This window comes from Polypterus senegalus, chromosome 6 (genome assembly GCF_016835505.1).
Source record: "Polypterus senegalus isolate Bchr_013 chromosome 6, ASM1683550v1, whole genome shotgun sequence".
NCBI classification, from domain to species: Eukaryota; Metazoa; Chordata; class Cladistia; order Polypteriformes; family Polypteridae; genus Polypterus; species Polypterus senegalus.
The window spans coordinates 69,848,193-69,870,292 of NC_053159.1; the positions used below are offsets into that span (position 1 = coordinate 69,848,193).

A 22,100-nucleotide genomic window follows, 5' to 3' on the forward strand; every position below is an offset into this window, starting at 1 on the left:
TTGTACGCAGCACTTTGTATGGCCCCTGTGTTCTTGTATACATGCCTGACAACATCGGTGCATGCTTCTAATGAGATGACAGATGGTGTTGTGGGGGGATCTCCTCCCAGATCTGGACCAGGGCATCACTGAGCTCCTGGACAGTCTGAGGTGCAACCTGGTGGCATTGGATGGACCAAAACATAATGTCCCAGAGGTGTTCTATTGGATTTAGGTCAGGAAAGTGTGGTGGCCAGTCAATGGTATCAATTCCTTCATCCTCCAGGAACTGCCTGCATACTCTCACTACATGAGGCCAGGAATTGTCGTGCACCAGGAGCCACTGTACCAGCATAGGGTCTGACAATGGGTCCAAGGATTTCATCCCGATACCTAATGGCAGCCAAGGTGCCTTTGTCAAGCCTGTAGCGGTCTGTGTGACCCTCCATGGATATGCCTCCCCAGACAATCATTAACCCACCACCAAACTGCTCATGCTGAATGATGTTACAGGCAGCATAATGTTCTCCATGGCTTCTCCAGACCCTTTCACTTCTGTCACGTGCTCAGGGTGAACCTGCTCTCATCTGTAAAAAGCACAGGGCACCAGTGGTGCATCTGCCAATTCTGGTATTCTATGGCAAATGCCAATTGAGCTACATGCTGCTGGGCAGTGAGCTCAGGGCCCATTAGAGGACATGGGGCCCTTGGGTCACCCTCATGAAGTCTTTCTGGTTGTTTGGTCAGAGACATTCACACCAGTGGCCTGCTGGAGTTCATTTTGTAGGGCTCTGGCAGTGCTCATCCTGTTCCTCCTTGCCCAAAGGAGCAGATACTGGTCCTGCTGATGGGTTATGGACCTTCTATGGCCCTCTCCAGCTCTACTAGAGTAACTGCTTGTCTCCTAGAATCTCCTCCATGCCCTTGAGACTGTGCAGGGAGACACAGCAAACCTTCTGGCAATGACACGTATTGATGTGCCATCCTGGAGAAGTTAGACTACCTGTGCAACCTCTGTAGGGTCCAGGTATCGCCTCATGCTACCAGTAGTGACACTGACTGTAGCCAAATGCAAAACTAGTGAAGAAACAGTCAGAAAAGATGAGGAGGGAAAAATGTCAGTGGCCTCCACCTGTTAAACCATTCCTGTTTTGGGGGTCATCTCATTGTTGCCCCTCTAGTGCATCTGTTGTTAATTTCATTAACACCACAGCAGCTGAAACTGATTAACAACCCCCTCTTCTACTTAACTGACCAGATTAGTATCCCATAAGTTTCATTGACTTTATGCTATACTCTGATTAAAAAAAGTGTTCCTTTAATTCTTTTGAGTAGTAATATATATATACACACACGCATATATATACACATATATACATATACACATATATATACATATATATAATACATACATACATATATATATCTATATATCTATATTGAATCTATATCGATTTTGAGCTTCATGGCAAAGGCTGTGAATACTTATGTACATGTGCTTTCTCAATTTTTATATTTTTAATAAATGTGCAAAAATCTCAAGTAAACTTTTTTCACATTGTCATTATGGGGTATTGTGTGTAGAATTCTGAGGAAAAAAAATGAATTTAATCCATTTTGGAATAAGGCTGTAACATAAAATGTGCAAAAAGTGATGCACTGTGAATACTTTCCGGATGCACTGTATATGCACACACAGACACACACACACACACACCAAGTAAACTGCGAGAAGTCTCTATGGTTGTTAACACACTTACTAATTAAAAGACTAGTTATACATTATTCAGAAACCAAAAGAGAGAAATCTGACAAGGTTAATGCAATCCATAACACTTCATGATCTACTCATATGAACGATGTTCAACAGAAACAAATATTTTGTTCATAACAGTTCTTGCTTAGTAGCATCAATATGGCTTAAACCCCATTAGAAATGATCATGTCATACAGTAGTATCAATCTTGAAACAGCACTATTAAGAAGTATAGCTTGTTGTGACTACAGAAAGCAAGAGAGAACAATTGTGTGAACTAATGTTTATTATACAGAAGCATGTTAAATCTTCATCAACAAAAAAAAGGAATATAATAAAAAAGCAAAAAAATACTTTTTTCTTCCTTGCAGAAAAAGAATCTTACTTTTTAAACCCTTTCAAATGTTATATATAGTATTGTCATAAATACATACTATTCTGGCCATGTGGATCAAATTCAGCATCTTCTAATATTTCTTGCAAGTGTGAATCAGCCTTGATCAAAGCTGCTTTGCGCTTTACAACATCTTCAAAATCCACTTCAAAAAACATTGCATCTTTCAGTAGGCCAGATGCTTTCAGTCGGAAATAAAGAGTGTCAAATCCAGCTCCAAGTGATAATATCTGTGAACAGATGAGAACAGCAATGATACAAATGATCAAAGGTGGCAGAAGAGACCAAAAACAGATACGGTGCAGCCTACAAGAATGTCTGGACAACTGGCTCATTTAGCACATTCAAATTCATAAGTGCCTTACTTTCATAGTAGCAATTCAATTGCGGTTGGATCTCACTATTGCCCTGGTCAAACATTCAGTTCCAGAAACAGATTTAAAATGTCCAAGTTATCTGCTTTCATTTTAATTGCAATAGATATTTTTAATTTTGCAAATTTTGATTTCCCTACATTCATTCAAACAGATAAAACTATAAATACAAGTTACATATAAGGAAATACAAACTTAAATTAAATAATGTTTTGTATGGCAAAAACTCACACATTCATTAAAATGGAATATGCAAGTTATTTTAATGTAGTGACATATAAATGTCAGTATAATTTATGCAGAACGGTATGTGATTATAGATTCAGGCTCTCATTAACAATGTAAATAAAGATACCTGTCTCCTTGGATGGCCTTGTGTCACCTGAAGGAATTTCATCTGGCAGTGAGACATTGCCTTTGCACGGATATAGTATCCCCTGGGGACATTTATAAAAAAAAAAAACAAAACACAATTACACTCAGTCTTTAAGGATGATAACAGTAATAATGTGTAATATCAGAAAAAAGTACAGCAATAATACACTTTACAATATAATCTTGGAAAACAAATTCACTCATTCATTCTTTTTTTCCCCCCCAATTTTATCTGCTATAGCACCAAGAGTGATGAAGCTTATTCTGGTTGAGTTAGGCACATGGCAAGAACTAGTTATGAACGACATTACTGATTAACTAGCTGTGTAAGCCTGTGCTTAAAAAAGCCCGAGGTCCTACAAACAATTGAAATTGTCAGGAAAAAACTGAAATGTAGAGATGTCAAGTAATTGAAAGGAATTACTCTGGGCATCTCTCTCCTAGGAGGATTTGTTTTGCCGACCCGCTCGCATCACTTGTGCATTAGCGGCTGGAAGAAAAGTAAAAGGGATACGGTTTTGCCGATGTTAGCAGCTAAGCCACTTTGTCTTTCTTCGGAGGTTTCGTTTTGCTGACGTGCTGGCCTCGTTTGTGTTATTAGCGGCTAGGCAAGTTTTCTGTTTCCCCAGGAGGTGGAGCCCTTACCCTGATTCCATCTCTTACTTGTGGGCCGGACAGACACCCACACTTTGACGCTTAGACGTTTATATATAAGATATAAATTAGATATCTAAAGAAACTAAGATTCCAGAACATTAAACAATACACAGGTGATGGAGAGCTCGGTCATAGGCCATGAACGTCTTCCATTCACAAATAATCCATAGCTCTCTTTGTTTCATCCTTTCATAAAGCTCTTTTATCCTAATTTAGTTAGCCATTATCATACTTTATTACCATGGGGGCACAAACACTATGCCTATAGATTTTTTTACTTTTCGTTTTAGAAAAAAAATTCTCTCTCAGTAGTGTTTATTGGAACACTTCTGAATAATTATTTGGTTAAATGTTCTCACTGCTGGTGTTTCAAAGAGGATGGGCAGCATTGTCAATAATGCGCCTTGAGCACGGGAAAGGTGTTACATAAATAACATTTATTATTATTAAATGGCCCTCAGTTTTGTATTTATTCTCTCCTTCACTACTACCTCCAGCAGGTAAAAAAAAGAAGTGCACTCCATGACTGTGTCAACTATTTTAATTAATGTTTCAAGTAAAAGACATAATTCTATTTTTAATAATGTTTTGTGCTTATCTGCATTTATAAACCATACTACTGTTGGTTTACCATGTTGGTATGCTTCCTGTATTCTCTTTTATCATTGAATCCTTAATTGGTGAAGCCAAGGTGCAATAGGACCAATGCCTTCTTTGACCATGGATTTTATCTTTACCAATGAGTCCACTTTGTCAACATCTCCACTGCAAACTACCATCCAATTGAATTTTACAGGCATTCAGGATACAGTGAGCCATTTCCACTTTTAAAATGTTGGGGTTCAATGTAAGCACTGTGGATGACAGGCATAGGCATAAAAAATCCAGTCACTAATCTCTCCTCAAGCAGCACACAATCAGCACCAAGCTATTCTCCAAAGTGCATCAATAAATACAGAATGGAGTTTGTCTTATTTGGCTTGCCTCTAGTGTTGCCTCTTTCAGCTCCACAAACTGATTATTCCAGTAGGAGTATTAAATTGAAAGGTAAGCATACAACAGCAAAACTCATGCTGGGCTGATATGATCAAACTGTTGTTATAAATAAAGTGGTCAGAGTTACTGTTCATTTTTATAATCATTCTTATCAAAACCTTGGAACCATCAGAAAGAAATGTACACTGATCCCTCGCTATATCACGCTTCGACTTTCGCGGCTTCACTCTATCGCGATTTTTTCTCATACACGCTTACGTCACTACACATGCTCTTTCAGAGAACTTTTATCTAAGCCCCACGTGCTGCTTTTTCTAAGCCTTCTGACAATAAAACTAAGCCTTGGATGAAGATGCTTACTATCTAGGAGAAGGTGATACTCTTGGATATGATCAAAGATGGCAATACCCTACAAAAGCCTCCTCACGCATATGAAAAGACAGCGCCAGCAACTGTCTATCAAGATGTTCTTCAGCCGTGCACCCAGACACCCACTGTCTACTCCTAGTACTCCTTCAGCGGAAGAAGACAACGACGCACCTGCTGAAGATACTGCACCACCTGAAGACTCTCCTACTGAGCTTGTGCCTTCATAGGTTAGTGGTTGTGTGTAAGAACTGTGTGTGTGTGTGTGTGTAATTAAACGTACAGTACAATAATCTAGTATATAAAAGCGGTCGGGATTGTCCTTCCGTCCTGTGAGTGCAAAACGTAGTGGTATTCCGCTTATCACAGACTTACTACTTGCGGCACGAAGTGACGCAATGTGAGCAGAGTTCTGGTGCTCCCATCGTTCCCTTGCTTTTGTGTGTGATGCGCTGGAAAAATAGACAAAATGATGTCTCTGGAAATAATTAATGCTGATGGAGTACAAATGCCTCACTGCGTAGTAAATATCAGGGGAGATGGTGCTTGCTTATTCTCATCTATAGCTTATTTAGTGCATGAAACTCCGTCTTTAGCGATACAGATTCGGGCCGACATTGTACGACTTTGGACAGGCACTTAAGGGGATAAAAACTTGGGCACTTTGATGTTCTCATTCCCTACACTTACATGCCTGATGTACACATGGAGCGCACACAAATTGAGGATAAAAGTTGGTCGCCTTAAAAGGCAGGTGAGCCTAGTAATAATATGATATTTGTAACGTCTAATATGTCTTATTTTCGCTTATTTTGTCTAATATATTGGGTAATACGAGTGTAATGGTGACTAAAGGGTGTTATTTCATGTCTAGAGGGCTCTAATAATGTTAAAAAACATATTTAGAAGGTCGTAAAAAGGTTTTCTATACTCTAACTGCGAAAATATTCGATTTATAAATAAAGAATCCTACTTCGCAAAAATTCATTTATCACGGTTGAGTCTGGAACGGATTAACCGTGATAAACGAGGGTTCACTGAAGTCGATTTCTTCAAATAAAGATAACTATTATTTCTTTTTTGGAAGATAATATAGCACGTGTTTCTGTAGTTCCAGCTATCTGTAATTTTTTAAATTCAACATTTTCAAAACTGAAAGCAAGTCATACACTGTAGAGAGATCTTAAGGCAATTTTTAAACTTATTTCACTATGGCTCACTGATCTGTGTCACTTCTAAGTAGATCAATAACTGGAAACAAAATGTTTTTAAAACACTTTCTAGAAAGAAAACACACAGAAAACCTATGTAAACTGAATTCAATGTGTTCCTTGCTCCACTATAACTGCAGTTTAAACAGAATGTGAAATTATTCCTCAGCCATACCTACTCTAAAACCTCATCCCAACTATAAAGCATGGTTTACGGAGCACCTTAGTTTCAGTCTGCTCTTCTGCCTAGACAGTTTGGTATTGAAGAGGGAACAATGAATTACAAATTTTATAAAGAAATTTTATTGAAGAATGCCAGGGTAGTGGTGTTTCAACTGAAGCTTAAAAGAAGCTCAGTGATGCAAAAAGTCAATGACTTTAAGAATGAGGAAATTAACAAAAGAAAGATCGCTTACACAGGAGATTTGTGTCCTGGAATGGCCATGTCAAAATCCACTCATCAGCACATTTGAGGTGTTATAGCATGGCTGAAAGCTGTTCACACAAGACTGAATAGCAGCTACAGGAAACATTTGGTGGAAGATGCTGCTGCAAAAGAATGCTCTACTAGCTAGAAAATGTAATGATTATTTTTTTTTTCTTTCTTCAGTGGAAGTGCACTTAATTTATATGCAGTTATATAAATATATAAAAAAATTACACCTGGGATTAGAATAAGGTTACCATTTCCCTTTCATATCATAAAAGGTGACTAACGGAGGTTGGTGCGAGCAAGAGAATCTGACCTATAATATCAAAAAGAGGGATTGAGTAGAAATAAGATAGAAAATTGAGACTTACAAAGTATGGGTGAGGTACAGCACACAATAACCTGAGGAGGTCCCAGTTATCTATGTAAAACAGAAAGTTGTGGAGACTGCCCATATCAAAGATGAGGGAATCTTGATTTTTGATGGTCCTAGATCTGATGTACTGTTGGAAGGCAGGTTTGGTGGACAGGGAGACGAAGGAGTGGTACTGAGTAAGAGTTATAAACTACCATATATTAGTAAAATCATTGTAACCAGTAATATGGGCAAAATGATTAAAGTGCTAAAGAGAGTAGATGTGTTATGTGTACAGGAGACAAAGTGGAAAGGAAAAAGTCCATAAATGCTTAATGGGAACAGTGAAAGGTATAGGTTTTTTGGTGAGAAGAAGAGATGGGAATGCCATGGTTGATTTACCTAATTATGAAAAATGACGAGACAAAATGGGGGAGGTCAAAAGGGTGAATGGGTGTGCTTTGGTTGCCAAGATGACTGTTGGTAAAGAACTGATGAATATAATGCAAGCATATGATTAACAAGCAGGCAGAAATGAAAGAGGAGTTTTGGGACAAATTAATAGAGGTGATATCTACCGTGGCGGCACGGTGGTGCAGTGGGTAGCACTGCTGCCTCACAGTTAGGAGACCCGGGTTCACTTCCCGGGTCCTCCCTGCATGGAGTTTGCAAGTTCTCCCCATGTCTGCGTGGGTTTCCTCCAGTTTCCTCAAACAGTCCAAAGACATCCAGGTTGGGTGCACTGGTGATTCTAAATTGTCCCAAGTGTATGCTTGGTGGTGTGGGCTGGCGCCCTGCCCGGGGTTTGTTTCCTGCCTTGCACCGTGTTGGCTGGGATTGGCTCCAGCAGACCCCCTTGACCCTGTAATGGATGGATGGACATCTACCGTGCTTCAGGGAAGATTATTGTAACAAGTGGTGACTTGAATGGGAATGTTGGAGCTAGCGCTGTTTGTTATGAGGGAGTCCATGGGGACTTCAGCTTCAATACTAGGAATGGAGAATGTGAGAGGATTCTGGAGTTAGGTGATGTAATAAAAATGGCTGCATGCTATATTATGTTTAAGAAGGACAAAAATAAGGAACATGAGAGTCTACTTGTAGGTAAGGAAAGTTTTTGTGACATGGTGAAAAATATGAATGTGATCCCTGGAGAATGTATATCACATAACTTGGTTGTGAGAGATCTTGTAGTTAGTGGCATGATGAAAAGTAAGACAAAGTACTTGTCAAGGCCAAATAAGTGTCTGGAAGTTTAATGAGGAGAGCGTGAGAAATAAGTCTGCTGAAACTTACACAGCAAAAGTAAATGAAGTTTCAGAGTCCACAGGTATTAATGGCAAGTGAGAAGACATTTAGTAGGAGTGGTTGAATACAACAGAAGTTTTTGGTTGGACACAGGGACCACCATGACCAATGAACCATGGTGAAATAAAGCTGAGGTAGTGGTGGCAATTAAGGAAAAGAAAAAATTCCACAAGCAGTGTCAGAAAAGAAAAGCAAAATTTAACAGGGCAATTCAGAAGAAAGCCAAGCAAAATGCTAGAAAAACAGTTGAGAGGGCGCATGAAGCTAAGAATCTGGAATTGGTCAGTGAGCTACAGAATGAGAAAGGGATGAGGAATGTGTTTAGGATCACAAAGCATTTATCAAAAGAAGATGATGTCCATAATCCTATTACAATTCACAACTAGTACATTTTAAAAAAAGCACATGGAGAAATTGCTTAATGAGGAAAATGAATGGTGTTCATTGTGATACAATAAAGAGCCTTGGCTGTAAGCTTTTGAAAGAGAGGAAAGTAAGGAAAGAAGTGAAGGTAAAGCACCAGGTATCTGTTTCAAGTCCACTGCTTTTTGTGAAAGTGGAGGAACTGGCCACAGAAATACAGTAAATGAAGTAACTACCATAGAAGCTCTTGTACATCAGTTATCTTGCAATGATGACAAAAGTGAAGTAGAATTGAAAGAGAAGACACTGAAATGTAAAACTAGTTTGGAAGCAAAACACCTTAAAGTAAATGCAGGAAAGATCAAGGTGATATTTAGAGACAGAGGGGTACGAATTGCAGAAGAGGTGGGTGCATGGTTATGTATTCTGTAATAATAATGTTGGGAGAAACTCAATGCACAATTTGTCAAAAGTGAGTTTTTGTGTCTCAGGTAAGACAATTAACAGGAGTCCAAAGACAAGTCCAAGTGACAACTGCTTTATTTCAAACGTGACCTTCAATATATACAAGAACGGTTCAATGCAATAACAGAATTGGATAGACATATTACCTTATATGGATATACTCTACACCAACAAGCAAACCATCAAAGAAGTCCTATCCAATATGAGTGCATCAAAGATTTACTGATGTAATGGGTAGCATTCAGGTTGGCAAGTACAACCTTAATTTGTACAAAGTGTATGAGGGTGAAGTAAATTTAGACAACAGCAACTGTTTTAAAGTAAGTAGGATACTTATTCTTGAGGGATATATTCAGTGCAGGCTGAGGTGTAGGCACAGCTAGGGTGATAGATGCATTGAAGACATTCTAGGAGCTGCCATCCGTTTTGACTCCTAAAAGAGTATATTTGTTATTGAAAGGTATAGTTTATAATAACTGAGTGATTTCCAGTATGTTCAATATTTGAATACAGAGAATAGGTGTTCTGTTGAGGAGAAGCTAACAAAGGAGATTCGGGCATGTGGAGCACAAAATGCGCTACAATGGAGGTGGAGGGATGATGCCCAGAGGGTGGCCAAAGAAGACACAGTTACAGGTGTTATCAGATGAAATAAAAAAAAAAAACGGGTCTCATCCCAAAAGGTTCCAGAGACCACAGAAACGGGAATAAAAGAATTTGTAGTCAACTGACTCTCTCTTTTACCATTTACTATATCTGCCAGTGTAATCTTATCTTGGGCATTATAAACTTTAAAACTGAAAACCTTTAATGAACCTGCAAAGTGATTAATCCATTTGCTTGTTTATGTTAAGTCAAATATTTAGATTTTTGCAATGTATGACTTTGAAATATAAAAAAATAAAGAAAAAAACTTATGTTGCTAATAATTACATGAAATCCAAGTTAGAGTTTCAGCCACATGAATAAGGTTTCTTGAACTGAATACAGGTAATTGAAATTAAGCATCAATAGCTTTCAAAAAGTGCTTCTCAGGTAAGTTGTTCTCAATGTACTTCCACAGATTTTTTTCCATAAACATTTATCTACTTTCAAGATATTTGATGGCTTGAGCAGTACCATCACAGAGAGGATACAGACAAAGTCACTAACCTGTTTATTAATGGGGATCTTCGAACAGTTTTCTGGACAAAACATTTCAGGAAATTGTCCTCAAAGTAGCCTAGTCCAGCAGCAGAACATTTGCTTACTATACTACTGTCATTCGTTCCTTGAACCTACAAGGAAAGAGAAAGGTAAGCTACTGACTTTAAATCCAAAGATAACAGTGTAGACATTAAATTTGCAGAATTCAACACTACTAAGACTTTAAACTATGTACAGCTTAAGAAAGTTTTTGAAGTCACATGCCCCATGGCACTGGTACAGTCTATGCATGTGAATCATTTAAATGTCCCAAATGCAAATTAATGTGCCACTTTTAAAAATGAGTAGCTAGTTTTTTCACAGTATTGTTTAAAAAAAATAACAGTGCATAATCATAACAAGCAAGATAAAATGATATGATATATATTTTATAGCAATAAATCCAAAGCCACAAAGTATAAAAATAATAATAAAAAAAAAAGTTTGTAGCTCTAATTTACAGCTCAAACTAAAAAAAAAACAGTTTTGAAGTATTTGATAATTCTTAGTTTATTCTAGATAAACATATGAATACAAAGAAGTGTTCAAATTAATGGTACTGTTTTTTTGTGAAAGAGTCTAAAATATCTCTCATTTTCAACATACATAGTGTCATTTCACATACAGAAACATCAGTACATTTAAATATTTATCAGCCTAATATTTATAAAGTATAAAAACTTATCTATCTATATGTATAACTGTCTTGTTCTGAAAGTCAGGAACCACGATTTACAAAGGTGTCAGCTGCTAAAAACTAATCTGTTTCTACTTATAAAATGTTGCACAGTACCCCTGTCTAAATTTCAACTTCGTGAACTATGTACCAGTGAGGTCCGATTTAGGCCAACCTTCTCTAATATAAAATATGACTAATTCTGGCCTTTACAATCAGACAGTTGTCAGGATATAGATTCTCGATGCAAATCAAACCGGTTTGATTTTGTCAGAGTGAGTCACAAACTAGTTGGAGTCAGTTACTGGGTATGTCAGATCACGCGACCGAGCTTTACAGGAGCTTGCTGACGACTGCCTCCAACTCAGCAAGATTATGCACATGAATGATAGGACTATCGCTGGAATAGTTATTTAATGCGACATGCCCTGTACACTATTGGGGTCTACTAAACTCTAGGGCTGTGTATTGGTAAAACTTTTCCAATACAATACGTATTATAATACAGGGGTTACGATTCAATATAGTGCAATACTGTAAGCAGGTTATACAGTGCATCCGGAAAGTATTCACAGCGCATCACTTTTTCCACATTTTGTTATGTTACAGCCTTTATTCCAAAATGGATTAAATTCATTTTTTTCCCTCAGAATTCTACACACAACACCCCATAATGACAATGTTGAAAAAGTTTACTTGAGATTTTTGCAAATTTATTAAAAATAAAAAAAACTGAGAAAGCACATGTACATACAGTGGTGTGAAAAACTATATGCCCCCTTCCTGATTTCTTATTCTTTTGCATGTTTGTCACACAAAATGTTTCTGATCATCAAACACATTTAACCATTAGTCAAATATAACATAAGTAAACACAAAATGCAGTTTTAAATGATGGTTTTATTATTTAGGGAGAAAAAAAAAATCCAAACCTACATGGCCCTGTGTGAAAAGTAATTGCCCCCTGAACCTAATAACTGGTTGGGCCACCCTTAGCAGCAATAACCGAAATCAAGCGTTTGCGATAACTTGCAACGAGTCTTTTACAGCGCTCTGGAGGAATTTTGGCCCACTCATCTTTGCAGAATTGTTGTAATTCAGCTTTATTTGAGGGTTTTCTAGCATGAACCGCCTTTTTAAGGTCATGCCATAGCATCTCAATTGGATTCAGGTCAGGACTTTGACTAGGCCACTCCAAAGTCATCATTTCGTTTTTCTTCAGCCATTCAGAGGTGGATTTGCTGGTGTGTTTTGGGTCATTGTCCTGTTGCAGCACCCAAGATCGCTTCAGCTTGAGTTGACGAACAGATGGCCGGACATTCTCCTTCAGGATTTTTTGGTAGACAGTAGAATTCATGGTTCCATCTATCCCAGCAAGCCTTCCAGGTCCTGAAGCAGCAAAACAACCCCAGACCATCACACTACCACCACCATATTTTACTGTTGGTATGATGTTCTTTTTTTGAAATGCTGTGTTCCTTTTACGCCAGATGTAACGGGACATTTGCCTTCCAAAAAGTTCAACTTTTGTCTCATCAGTCCACAAGTATTTCCCCAAAAGTCTTCGCAATAATTGAGATGTTTCTTAGCAAAATTGAGACGAGCCCTAATGTTCTTTTTGCTTAACAGTGGTTTGCGTCTTGGAAATCTGCCATGCAGGCCGTTTTTGCCCAGTCTCTTTTTTATGGTGGAGTCGTGAACACTGAACTTACTTGAGGCAAGTGAGGCCTGCAGTTGTTTAGACGTTGTCCTGGGGTCTTTTGTGACCTCTCGGATGAGTCGCTCTGCGCTCTTGGGGTAATTTTGGTCGGCCGGCCACTCCTGGGAAGGTTCACCACTGTTCCATGTTTTTGCCATTTGTGGATAATGGCTCTCACTGTGGTTCGCTGGAGTCCCAAAGCTTTAGAAATGGCTTTATAACCTTTACCAGACTGATAGATCTCAATTACTTGTGTTCTCATTTGTTCCTGAATTTCTTTGGATCTTGGCATGATGTCTAGCTTTTGAGGTGCTTTTGGTCTACTTCTCTGTGTCAGGCAGCTCCTATTTAAGTGATTTCTTGATTGAAACAGGTGTGGCAGTAATCAGGCCTGGGGGTGGCTACGGAAATTGAACTCAGGTGTGATACACCACAGTTAGGTTATTTTTAACAAGGGGGCAATTACTTTTTCACACAGGGCCATGTAGGTTTGGATTTTTTCTCCCTAAATAATAAAAACCATCATTTAAAAACTGCATTTTGTGTTTACTTGTGTCATATTTGACTAATGGTTAAATGTGTTTGATGATCAGAAACATTTTGTGTGAAACATGCAAAAGAATAAGAAATCAGGAAGGGGGCAAACAGTTTTTCACACCACTGTAAGTATTCACAGCCTTTGCCATGAAGCTCCAAATTGAGATCAGGTGCATCCTGTTTCCCCTGATCATCCTTGAGATGTTTCTATAGCTTGATTGGAGTCCACCTGTGGTAAATTCAGTTGACTGGACATGATTTGGAATGGCACACACCGGTCTATATAAGGTCCCACAGTTGACAGTTCATGTCAGAGCACAAACCAAGAATGAAGTCAAAGGAATTGTCTGTAGACCTCAGAGACAGGATTGTCCCGAGGCACAAATCTGGGGAATGTTACAGAAAAATTTCTGCTGCTTTGAAGGTCCAAATGAGCACAGTGGCCTCCATCATCCGTAAGTGAAAGAAGTTCAAAACCACCAGGACTCTTCCTAGAGCTGGCAGGCCATCTAAACTGAGCGATCGGGAGAGAAGGGCCTTAGTCAGGGAGGTGACCAAGAACCCGATGGTCACTCTGTCAGAGCTCCAGAGGTCCTCTGTGGAGAGAGGAGAACCTTCCACAAGGACAACCATCTCTGCAGCAATCCACCAATCAGGCCTGTATGGTAGAGTGGCCAGACGGAAGCCACTCCTTAGTAAAAGGCACATGGCAGCCCACCTGGAGTTTGCCAAAAGGCACCTGAAGGACTCTCAGACCATGAGAAACAAAATTCTCTGGTCTGATGAGACAAAGATTGAACTCTTTGGTGTGAATGGCAGGCGTCACTTTTGGAGGAAACCAGGCACCGCTCATCACCAGGCCAATACTATCCCTACAGTGAAGCATGGTGGTGGCAGCATCATGCTGTGGGGATGTTTTTCAGCGGCAGGAACTGGGAGACTAGTCAGGATAAAGAGAAAGATGACTGCAGCAATGTACAGAGACATCCTGGATGAAAACCTGCTCCAGAGCGCTCTTGACCTCAGACTGGGGCGACGGTTCATCTTTCAGCAAGACAACGACCCTAAGCACACAGCCAAGATATCAAAGGAGTGGCTTTAGGACAACTGTGTGAATGTCCTTGAGTGGCCCAGCCAGAGCCCAGAGTTGAATCCGATTGAACATCTCTGGAAAGATCTTAAAATGGCTGTGCACCGACGCTTCCCATCCAACCTGATGGAGCTTGAGAGGTGGTGCAAAGAGGAATGGGCAAAACTGGCCAAGAATAGGTGTGCCAAGCTTGTGGCATCATATTCAAAAAGACTTGAGGCTGTAATTGCTGCCAAAGGTGCATCAACAAAGTATTGAGCAATGGCTGTGAATACTTATGTACATGTGATTTCTCAATTTTTTTTATTTTTAATAAATTTGCAAAAATCTCAATTAAACTTTTTTCACATTGTCATTATGGGGTGTTGTGTGTAGAATTCTGAGGAAAAAAATGAATTTAATCCATTTTGGAATAAGGCTGTAACATAACAAAATGTGGAAAAAGTGATGCGCTGTGAATACTTTCCGGATGCACTGTATATTTCAATTTTTTTAAATCTAATTGTAGGAAAACTATCATAGTGTAAAGCACACCACTATATGCATAGAATCGGAGTTAAAAAAAAAAAAAGGTTACTTTTTTATGCAATCAGAACACTGGGATCTGCAACTGCATTTATCACAGTCCGTATAACTTCAGACATCATAGGAATACCTTTTGTTCAATCTGAAGAAAGGAATTAACATGTTCCTATATCCCTAAAAAAATCACTGTACTTTTTGATCCTGCTTTAATGGCTCACAGTATGCCACACTATGTTTCAAGTAGTTTATAAGAAAATGCATAACATCATAGCACTGTAATCTGAACAAAGGAATTAACATTTGCTTACAGTATATCAGTAAAAAATAAAAGTGCTTGCAGGATTCTTTAGGTAAACAAATTGAGAAAATTAAAAAGATCAAACAGTGTTACAAATAAATTCAAACAGTATGTATATTAAATTCGGCTTTAAAAGGTTCACATTCTACAGTATTGTAGTTTGTAGGCCATTTTAAAATTTTTCAGTCTGAAGTGGTTAATAAAAGAAAATGCATTGTCCCTGTAACATCCAACATTCAACCATCTATCCATTATCCAATCCGCTATATCCTAACTACAGGGTCAAAGTGGTCTGCTGGAGCCAATACCAGCCAACACAGGGAATAAGGCAGGAAAAAAACCCCAGGCAGGGCACCAGCCCACTGCAGACATCCAACATCATAACATATTTTCTGCAGTCTGAAAAAAGGAACTACATCTGCCTATATCAGTGAAAATTAAAACTACTTGCAGGATTCCTAAAGAAAATATTAAACAAATGTAAGAAAAATATGTATATATTGATAGTGAACATTTTCAGATCTTAAACTTGGATAGTATGTGTTATTACAGTTTGTATGCAAGTCTGTGCTTATTTTTTAATGTAAAGGTTTTTGTTAAAGGAAGATAAGCTGGTCAACATTCCCAGCTTTCAGAACACTTCTCTGCGCTAACAATGTCTCCTGCGGTGGAGCTGAGAGATTCCAGTACCTTCATGTTTACCTCCTCATACAACTTGGGCACAGTGATGTGTTGTCGGGAGGGTATGGTGTAATGAGGCTCCATTATATTCACCATATTTCAGAAGCCTTCACTCTCTACAACACTCAGAGGGCGCATATCTTTGCAAATGAAATAGACTATTGAGCGAGTTATTTTGTTTGTATGAGTTGAGGTCTGTGCTAACTTTGGTGTTTAAACTTGTTCCATTAGTGAGTTGAGGTACCCACTTTTTTAATGCTTGCCATTTGCTACTCCTTTATATGTACATCAGAATGGTGTCTTGCTAAGTGTGCTTTCAGCGTCGTTGTGTTCCCCAAGTTTGCAGACGGCATGACTCGAATCTTTAATCGAATCTGCGCCTCCGGATTACAGTTTTACTCATGCAGACCGCCAGGGGAAAAAGGAGGGCGGATTGGCAAACATTTACTCGAGCCGATTAAAATGTAAAGATGTTAGTTTTGGTAAATTTAAGTCCTTTGAGTATCTCGCCGTTGTTATTCATGGAGATTCTCACGTTCTCGTATTATCCGTGTATAGACCTCCTAAATATAACGCGTCTTTCCTTGAGGAATTCTCTGACTTAATGTCAATTTTAGTTACAAACTATGACGCACTCTTAATAGTCGGCGACTTTAACTTTCATGCCGACAATCAGTGTGACCAAAAGGTAAAGGAATTCATGAACCTCTTGGACTCTTGATTTGAGGCCGCTGTTAATCAGCCTACACATAAAGCAGGTCATACGTTAGACTTAGTGATTACTAAAGGACTTAAAGTTGATATAAAGCAGGTCATTGATATCGGTCTATCAGACCATTTCCTTCTACTATTTAATATAGAAATAAAGATAGAAAACGCTCATGAGAAGCATTTTGTTAAAAAACGCTTCTTTGACTCATCAGCAGCTTTAAAGCTTACAACTATTCTAAGCAATCAGTCCGTTTATAATGCCAACTATAATAGCGAGGATAATGTAAATAGTAAAGTGGAAAACTTTAATTCTAAAGTAAGAACTGCTGTTGACATAGTTGCACCTGAAAAGACAGTTAAAAAATCCTCTAGTATTGTTATTCCATGGAAGACCCAAAGAGTGTCTGATTTAAAAAGAACATGTCGTAGAGCTGAGCGTAAATGGAGGAAAACTAAACTAACTATCCATTATGAGATATTGAAGGCTAAAATAACAGAATACAATAACACTGTCCGTCTTGAGAGGCTGCTATTTCTCTAATATTATAAATAACAATGCTAGTAATCCCAGAGTCTTATTTTCTACAATTGATCGTCTGTTAAACCCAGGTAACACAAAGGAATGCCCCCAGAATACTTCCAGTGAAACCTGTGAGAACATTGCTGTATTTTTCAATCAAAAAATTAATGATATTAGAGATAACATAGTATATCTCCCCAACACTGCAGAACCTCCAAAGCCCCGGTACTCCATTATAAACAAATTAAATGCTTTCACCAGGATAGATTTACCTGAATTACATAGTATAATCTCTCAACTGAAACCCTCCACCTGCGTCCTTGACCCAATACCAACCAGGTTTTTCAAAGAAATATCAGGCGTGCTAATTGACAATATTCTGGACATAGTTAATTGTCATTAGATACGGGGTCTTTCCAGACTGTCTTAAGACTGCTGTAGTTAAACCCCTGCTCAAGAAAATAATCTTGACCCTCTGCATTTGAAAATTTTAGACCCATCTCTAACCTGCCCTTCTTAAGTAAAATTCTAGAGAAGGCAGTCATTATGCAGTTAAATGACCACCTCAATAAACATGCTATTCTTGATACATTTCAGTCAGGCTTCAGAACAAATCACAGTACAGAAACTGCACTTGTTAAAGTAGTAAATGACTTGCGGGTAAATGCAGACAGAGGCCATTTATCTGTTCTCATCCTCTTAGATCTGAGTGCTGCATTTGACACCATTGATCACAATATTCTTAGAAATCGCCTTAGTCAATGGGTGGGCCTCTCTGGCAGTGTCTTAAATTGGTTTGAATCCTACCTGGCAGGAGAAAATTCTTTGTGAGTTGTGGTAATCAAATCTCAAAGACACATGATATCCGATATGGTGTTCCACAAGGCTCTATCCTGGGTCCGCTGTTATTCTCAATCTACATGCTTCCGTTAGGTCAGATTATCTCAGGTTACAACGTGAGTTACCACAGCTATGCTGATGACACACAGCTGTACTTATCAATAGCACCTGATGACTCGACTCTCTCGATTCACTAACACAATGTCTTACTGGTATTTCTGAATGGATGAATAGTAATTTTCTCAAACTAAATAAAGAGAAAACTGAAATTTTAGTAATTGGCAATAATGGATTCAATGAGGTTATCAGAAATAAACTTGATGCACTAGGATTAAAAGTTAAGACGGAAGTAAAAAATTTAGGGGTAACCGTTGACTGTAATCTGAATTTTAAATCACATATTCATCAGACCACTAGGACAGCATTTTTCACTTAAGAAACATAGCTAAAGTTAGACCTCTTATATCATTGAAAGATGCTGAGAAATTAATTCACGCTTTTGTTTTCAGTAGACTAGATTACTGTAACGCACTCCTCTCAGGACTACCCAAAAAGAAATAAATCACTTGCAACGAGTGCAGAATGCAGCTGCTAGAATCCTAACTGGGAAAAGAAAATCCGAACACATTTCTCCAGTTTTGATGTCACTACACTGGTTGCCTGTGTCATTCAGGATTGACTTTAAAATACTGCTTATGGTTTATAAAGCCTTAAATAATCTCGCTCCATCTTATATATCGGAATGCCTGACACGTTATATTCCAAATCGTAACCTTAGATCTTCAAATGAGTGTCTCCTTATAATTCCAAAAGCTAAACTTAAAAGAAGTGGTGAGGCGGCCTTCTGCTGTTATGCACCTAAAATCTGGAATAGCCTGCCAATAGGAATTCGCCAGGCAAATACAGTAGAGCACTTTAAAACACTGCTGAAAACACATTACTTTAACATGGCCTTTTTATAACTTCACTTTAACTTAATACTGATACTCTGTATGTTCAATTCTTCATAATAACTATTCACAGTGGCTCCAAAATCCATACTGACCCCTACTCTCTCTTCTGTTTCTTTTTCCGGTTTCTTTGTGGTGGCGGCCTGCGCCACCACCACCTACTCAAAGCATCAGGATGCACCAACATTGATGGACTGAAAATAAATGTTGATTGATTGATTGACACAGCTAAAATAATGAAGGAGTGGCTTCACAACAACTCTGTGACTGTTCTTGAATGGCCCAGCCAGAGCCCTGACTTAAACCCAATTGAGCATCTCTGGAGAGACCAACGTTTACCATCCAACCTGACAGAACTGGAGAGGATCTGCAAGGAGGAATGGCAGAGGATTCCCAAATCCAGGTGTGAAAAACTTGTTGCATCTTTCCCAAGAAGACTCATGGCTGTATTAGCTCAAAAGGGTGCTTCTACTAAATACTGAGCAAAGGGTCTGAATACTTAGGACCATGTGATATTTCAGTTTTTCTTTTTTAATAAATCTGCAACAAATTTCAAAAATTCTTTTTTTTTTGTCTGTCAATATGGGGTGCTGTGTGTACATTAATGAGGGAAAAAATTAATTTAAATGATTTTAGCAAATGGCTGCAATATAACTAAGAGTGAAAAATTGAAGGGGGTCTGAATACTTTCTGTACCCACTGTACTCTGTCAGAACACATTTACTTGGAGTCCCAGTTAATGTCAGCATGGAGTGTGACACTACAATGTGTAAAGCAATTTGATCCAAATTGTAAAGGAATGTGACTAATGGGTGAATATTTAGACTTTGGGGGGTTTTCATTGTGGTGTAAAAATACATAAGGTGTTAATCCTTTTTTCTCTATATATGTTTCTATAAGGAGCTGTATTTTTAACATACTGTAAGTGGTCATCCACATAATGACGACAGTTACTTTTAACTTACAACTTCACAGAGGTTAAACAATGCATGAATGAAAAATTGTAGTTCTTTATTTTTCAGAACACCAGATGTTCCTTTAGGAGGTAGTTCTCCAGATACTAAGACTATACTGAAGATGCAAAAGGACCGAGTGCATCTTTTGCTCGATTCACCCATACTTTTAGGTGTTAAAGATTAACTCAGATTTAAATTTTAGTTGTCACATTTCAACACTTTCTAAATTTGCATTTTCCTAATTAGATATATGTTAAATTAGCATCTTGAAAAATAGTTCATTCATTTGTTTCAAGTAGAATTAACTATTGTAATGTTTTTAAACTGTTCACTTACTACTCTACACTTTATAATACAATACAAGGCAGAGAAAAATCATGAAACATGTAACTTCTATGCTTAAACCAGTTCATTGGCTTGCTGAAAACAGATCATATTAAGTCTCCTATTTGATATACTGTAAAGTCTTAAATGGATAAGAATCCTTGTACTTTCCAAAAATTACAAATGTCTATAATCCAGGGTACACATTGTCATCTTAAGATTCAGGCCTAGTTTAAAATCCTTTGGTAAATAAAACTAAAATAGGAGGCAGAGCTCTTACCAGCAGAATCTGGAATGGTGTACCTACTAATGTAAAGCAGGGCACACAATCTCTGCCTTTAAATTAAGGCTTCAGACTCATTACTTGTACATTGAGTATAGAGAGAGTTGTTCCTGGGCCTATTCATAATGCTATTTAATAACAGAGACAGATACTGTCTCTTTTTTTTCTCTTCTACATTTTGAAATGTCACTTCGGTAATTGGCACTGGACAAGGGTCATTGACAAGGATGAACCAACTGACATACCTTCATGGTATTCTGAGGTTTGCCTATGCTGTGGTCAACTGTAAAGCGCAAGTGATTTGGTATTGTGGAAGCTGGGACTACAAAATTATTGATGCTTTAATTGTTTTTTGATATATTTACAAAAGTCATCAAATGTGTAAATATATACAGTAGATATTTTTCTTGGTATATAGTATACTGCATGTTAATTTTACTTTAACGTTTAACATTGTGTTTTGCATGTCATTTCAAGTTATTGTATATTTTAATGTACAGTATGTGCAATTAATGGATAGCTTTCAGGCCTTATAAGGGAACTGAATTTAATAAAAAAAAAATCCTAACTTGGTCTAATGTAACAATGATTACGTGCCCGCTTTAAATACTAAAGTACTGCCATGAATATCATGTGGGGTGGATACTTTTTAAATCTGCATGGGTGCTGCATTTGATTTTACTGTTGGTTTACAACGGCTGACAGTTTTACAGAATGTCAAGCAAAGTATCAGGACAAACAAGGCGAGTCTGTTACAGAGAAGGACTTGCAGCCAAAATCACAAATTGCTTCTTGTGCAATGCTTTTTTTTTTCTCTCTTTAGCTAGCGCATTTTTTCACTTTTAACACAGACAGGACAATCGTAGCAGGCTTTGCAAAACAAACAAGGAACAAATTACTCTATGGAATTAGCCTTAACAAAAGGATGGATCGAACTTTCACAAAATACAATTATATAATCATTTTTGAAAAAAAGTAAATTTTACCCCCACGTTCAACTAAACACAATACTACTAAAAACAGCAAGTTTAAATTATCAATGAGCTGAAAACTGTCAAAAATTTTAAAAAGTGCGGCCAATACTGTTCTTCAGGATTGAATGTCTAAGAACTAAACAATCCGAAAAAACAGAATTGTCTACCAACCCTACTTCGTAAGCTTATTTTAATTTTCTGCATCTTTCAATGAGAATGAAAAACTCGGGTGTCTTTAAGATACAGTTAAGAGTTGAACGTAAACATCGGGCATTGAGAATCGAGGAGCAATTCTTTCACTTTTGAACCTACTGTCTACTCACCGCTGTGTCCTTTCCAGCCTGCGTTTTGCATCTGCCGCCTCTGTGCTTTAACATCTTGCCTGCATACTCGGGAAGCCGCATGTACACAACCGAGCGTCGCTGCAAGCTCAGAGCCTATTACCAAGGCATATAGCTTATCTCTCTTTAGCCTTCAATGAAGATGTAGTTTGAACATAGAAACAAAAAGTCCAATCTTCAGCTTCTGAAACTCAGCATGTGCCTCTTATGCTGAAGGATCGATTACTCTCCCCTTGAAACTCATAAACCGAGGATGAGTGCGACTAAATCGATCACAATTCTTATTACAGAGCTCACGTACAGCGCCTCGACAAGGTCGTGTTTGGAATCGTCCTATTAATGTGACTTGAAACCATTCAACTCGGTCAAGAATGTTTGGTTGCTTTCTTGGTTTAAGGCTGCAAAACTCAAACCTTATTATTTTAAATATAACACGTGCAAATGAAACACATAAACTGCAACAGTACAATGACAGACATGA

The 22,100-nt window shown here is 38.1% G+C and overlaps 1 protein-coding gene across 1 annotated transcript in view; it reads right to left on the reverse strand.

Annotated features, from left to right (window-relative positions):
- The window catches only part of lcmt2 (leucine carboxyl methyltransferase 2), a 54,737-nt gene extending 32,900 nt beyond the window's left edge, over nt 1-21,837 (reverse strand). Inside the window, exons 1-4 of the mRNA XM_039756300.1 lie at nt 21,602-21,837; nt 10,182-10,306; nt 2,859-2,940; nt 2,170-2,359 (exon numbers count right to left, since the gene is read on the reverse strand). Coding sequence (XP_039612234.1) covers nt 2,170-2,359; nt 2,859-2,940; nt 10,182-10,306; nt 21,602-21,682 — 478 coding nt within the window. The 5' untranslated portion in view covers nt 21,683-21,837. The remainder of the gene's footprint in view (nt 1-2,169; nt 2,360-2,858; nt 2,941-10,181; nt 10,307-21,601) is intronic.
- Nucleotides 21,838-22,100: the final 263 nt, after the last annotated feature.